We start from the raw sequence: 3348 nt of genomic DNA, 5'->3' as shown, positions 1-3348 counted from the left end.
CTAAAGGATTCTATGATTCTAAGGGGAAGGGAGAGGCTCACGGGTGTGGGGTGAGCTACAGCAGCATCTCTGCACCCATGGCGGGGTGGTGGGTGCCAATGGCTGCCCGGGAGGGAGATGCCAACAGTGACCCCCCTGCCCAGAGCATCACAACCTCTGTGAGAGGCGAGGGACTCACGTCATGGCCTGGTAGATGGACTCCACCCCGTAGCGCATGGCAAACTCATCCACGATCTCCTGAGCTGTCTCATCAAAGTACACCTTCCAGGCATCATCCCCCTTGGCGTCGGGGATCTTCACCACCCCGTTGTTTTGCAAATCCGTCACGAAGTGGAACAGGTTCTGCAGGGACAGACGAGTCCCGTCAGCGCCCCGGGAACGCTGGTGGCACGGTGGCATCGGCGGGGTGGGCACCCTGCCCCCCTGGGCCTGCCTGGGCCCCTCACCTCGTGCAGGCAGGTGTACTGGACGTGGTAGGGAGCCACCTTCTCCTCGCCCTTGATCTCCACGCTGATGTGCAGCCGGATGGCTCCCGACACGGCCGACTTGTCCGTGCGCTTGTCTGCAGGGGCACAGCGGGAGGACGAGACGTGAGGCTTCCCCCAGAGCCACTCTGCTCACCCCAGGCACCAAGGAGGGGATTTTGGGGCTGGGGACAAGGGGACACTCTGCTCCAAGTGCAGCCAGAGTGGAGTACAAAGCAGCCTAGACATTGCCAAGAGGGACGAGGCCATGTCTGCAGGCACTACAGAGATGTGGCCTCTCCCTTGCCTCAGTTTCCCCTCTCCAGAGGACTGGTGCTCCAGACCTCCTGGGAAAAGTGTTTTGAGAAGTGAGGTGGGTGTTGGTCTCTTCTCCCAGGTAACTAGCGACAGGAGAAGAGGAATCTGGATATTAGTAAGATTTCTTTTTCCTGACAGTGGGAGGTGCTGGAGTCCCCATCCCTGGAGGGGTTCAAAAAACATGTGGACGTGGCACTTGGCGACACGGTTTAGTGGTCATGGTAGCGTTGGGTTGATGTTTGGACTTGACGACCTTAGCGGTCTTTTCCAACCTTAATGATTCCATGATTCTACAAGACTGACCCTGGGAAAACACTTGATCCCAACGGCTTTAGGTACCAAGTGTTTTTAGCAGCAGGCCCTGCACTAACACCCTGCAGCCACCTTCACCCCAGAGCTGGCAGCTCCTCCTCCCAGGGGCCCAGCCCCAGCGGATTACCCAGGTTGTACCAGACGTCCATCTCCCCACTCAGGGTCCGGACCTCGATGATCGTTTGGCCCAGGAAGTCGTCAGACTCCCTCTTGAAGCGCTGCTTGACACGGGACTTGATGTCGTCGTCCTCGTCCCAGACACGGACCTTGATGCGGTCGGAGGAGTTGTGGCACTCGCTGGGGAGGTGAGAAGAGGCAAGCCCTTTTTTTTTTCACTGTTGATTGTAGGGTGTAACTCTTCCCATCCTCTCCCCAGCCTCTCTTGCCCTAAACATGAGGGATGATCCCAGCACCGGGCAGGAACTGGGGAAGAGAGCAGATGTGGGGGCACCAGCCCTCCCTGGTGGGCACCGCTGGGCTCTGCCCCAGCACGGATCAGCACTCCGCAGCTGGGAGCCAAACCCCCCATGGCACAAAACCAGCATTCCCAGTGACCCCAGCAGCCCCCCCTCCACCCTCGGCTGGGGCAGGATGAGGCCCCAGCTGAATCCCCACCACCTCCCAGAGATGTGCTGGCAGCCAGCCCAGCCCAGCATGACCATGAGGAAGTGGCACGGAAGAGCTGGGGGTGAACTTACAAATGGAAATTCTCCTCCCAGACCGGGTTGAGATTGCCATAGATCGTTTTGGTCCTTTTTTTTGTCTTTCCAACCTGGACAGTGACATATGGGTCACTGGAACCTGTCTTATCCTTCGCTTGCAGGCCCTGGGCACAGACGACTGCAGTGCCCATCCACACGAGGCACAGGCGTGGCACACAGCGAAGAGAACAGAGAGAGGGGTCAGTGCCACAGCCCCACCCAGACCCTTGCAACAGCCACTCTGTGTCCCCAGGGAGACTCCCAGGGGCTGAAGCCACTTTGCAGCTGGAGGGGCAGGAGGGGGTTGGGGCGTGCAGCATCCTCATGCCGGGGAACGGCCACGTGGTGCCCCGCGGCCACGTGGTGCCCCACAGCACATGGTGCCAGGCACAAGCAGTGCCTACCCGTGATGCTGATCTTGGCCGACCATTTGGAGGTGCCATCCAGGACACTCTGCTTCACGGCCTTCATCTGCTGCGTGTGCGTGGTCTTGGTGACTCCAAACACCTCCTGGATCAGCTCGAATATCTCCGGCTTGTTGCGCTCTCGAATCTTCATGCGGTCCTTGAGCACCATGATGATATTCTGGGTCCGGTCCTCTGCTCCGTGCTTGGAGCTCTTCTCTGCTGCCCCTGGGAGAGGACAGCCGTGGGTGAGATGGAGCTGGGAGGGGCAAGTGGCATCCAGGAGATAGAGAGGAGCTCCCTAAGCCCACCACGCATGAATGGATCCACACCTGGAGGGAGGGGTGTACATCCTACCCAGGACAGAGCTGCCCTGCTCACCACTTGGGCACAAGGCAGCAAAACCCAGCTCTCCTCGGGCCACTCCCTCCTCCCCCTCTGAAGTGAGAAGGGTGGAGGCTGCGGGTGACAGCTCCTTACTCTGCAGGCAGTCAGCATTGAGCAGGTCCTGGCACTTCTCGTGGCACTTCACGCCGCACTCGGCGCAGCGCATGCCCTGCCGGGCGATGCCCCAGAGCAGCCCCTCGCACTCGTAGCAGTAGGTGGGAGTGGTGGCCGTCCACACCTCGAAGTTGTGAGGCGTCGTGCAGGAGATGGGGTACACTAAGGCTTGCAGGGTCTTCTTGTAAACATGGTTTTTCTGTTCCGGAACAGAAGAGAGAAGGGGAGAAAAGCTCAGGCAACGTACAGCAGCTGAGCCACGCAGCAAGGGGCAGAGACCCCAGCCAGAGGAGCAGCTGTGGCACTGCTGGAGGAGGATGCTGGTGTGGCACACACCCTACATCTCTGGTGCTGGAACAGCTCAGCCCTCCCACCATGAGCACCCACACCCCAGCCAGCCCTGGCACCTACCAGCTCCTCGTTGTTCAAGGTGCTCGAGGCCAGCGCGGACGTGATTCCGGCTTTCCTGGACTGGACCAGGGACTGTGGGAAAGAAACACAGTTCCCAGACCCAGAAGAGGATGTGCTGTCCCTCCCACACTCCTAGGACGAGCCCCCACCCCAGTGAGGGGTGGGTGCTGGCTGCACAGGCAGGCACTGGGCAATCCAGGGATGCCAGCACTGTGAAGTACCACCCCGCTTTGCAGC

At 60.0% G+C, this 3348-nt stretch overlaps 1 protein-coding gene across 1 annotated transcript; it reads right to left on the bottom strand.

The window, feature by feature from the left end:
* Nucleotides 1-178: 178 nt before the first annotated feature.
* Nucleotides 179-3183, bottom strand: LOC103772441 (protein unc-13 homolog A-like; the record flags this gene model as incomplete). The annotated part of the gene is made up of 7 exons (XM_008939772.1): nucleotides 179-342; nucleotides 447-562; nucleotides 1222-1391; nucleotides 1793-1934; nucleotides 2200-2427; nucleotides 2680-2899; nucleotides 3112-3183. Coding segments are annotated over 7 exons (1112 nt in total), but the record flags the coding sequence as incomplete, so codon positions are not given.
* Between the last annotated feature and the right edge of the window lie 165 nt (nucleotides 3184-3348).

The sequence above is a fragment of the Merops nubicus genome, unplaced genomic scaffold (genome assembly GCF_000691845.1).
Source record: "Merops nubicus isolate BGI_N331 unplaced genomic scaffold, ASM69184v1 scaffold33614, whole genome shotgun sequence".
NCBI lineage: Eukaryota > Metazoa > Chordata > Aves > Coraciiformes > Meropidae > Merops > Merops nubicus.
The sequence above is the reverse complement of the archived record's forward strand: the minus strand, read 5'-3'. Positions and strand labels throughout refer to the sequence as shown.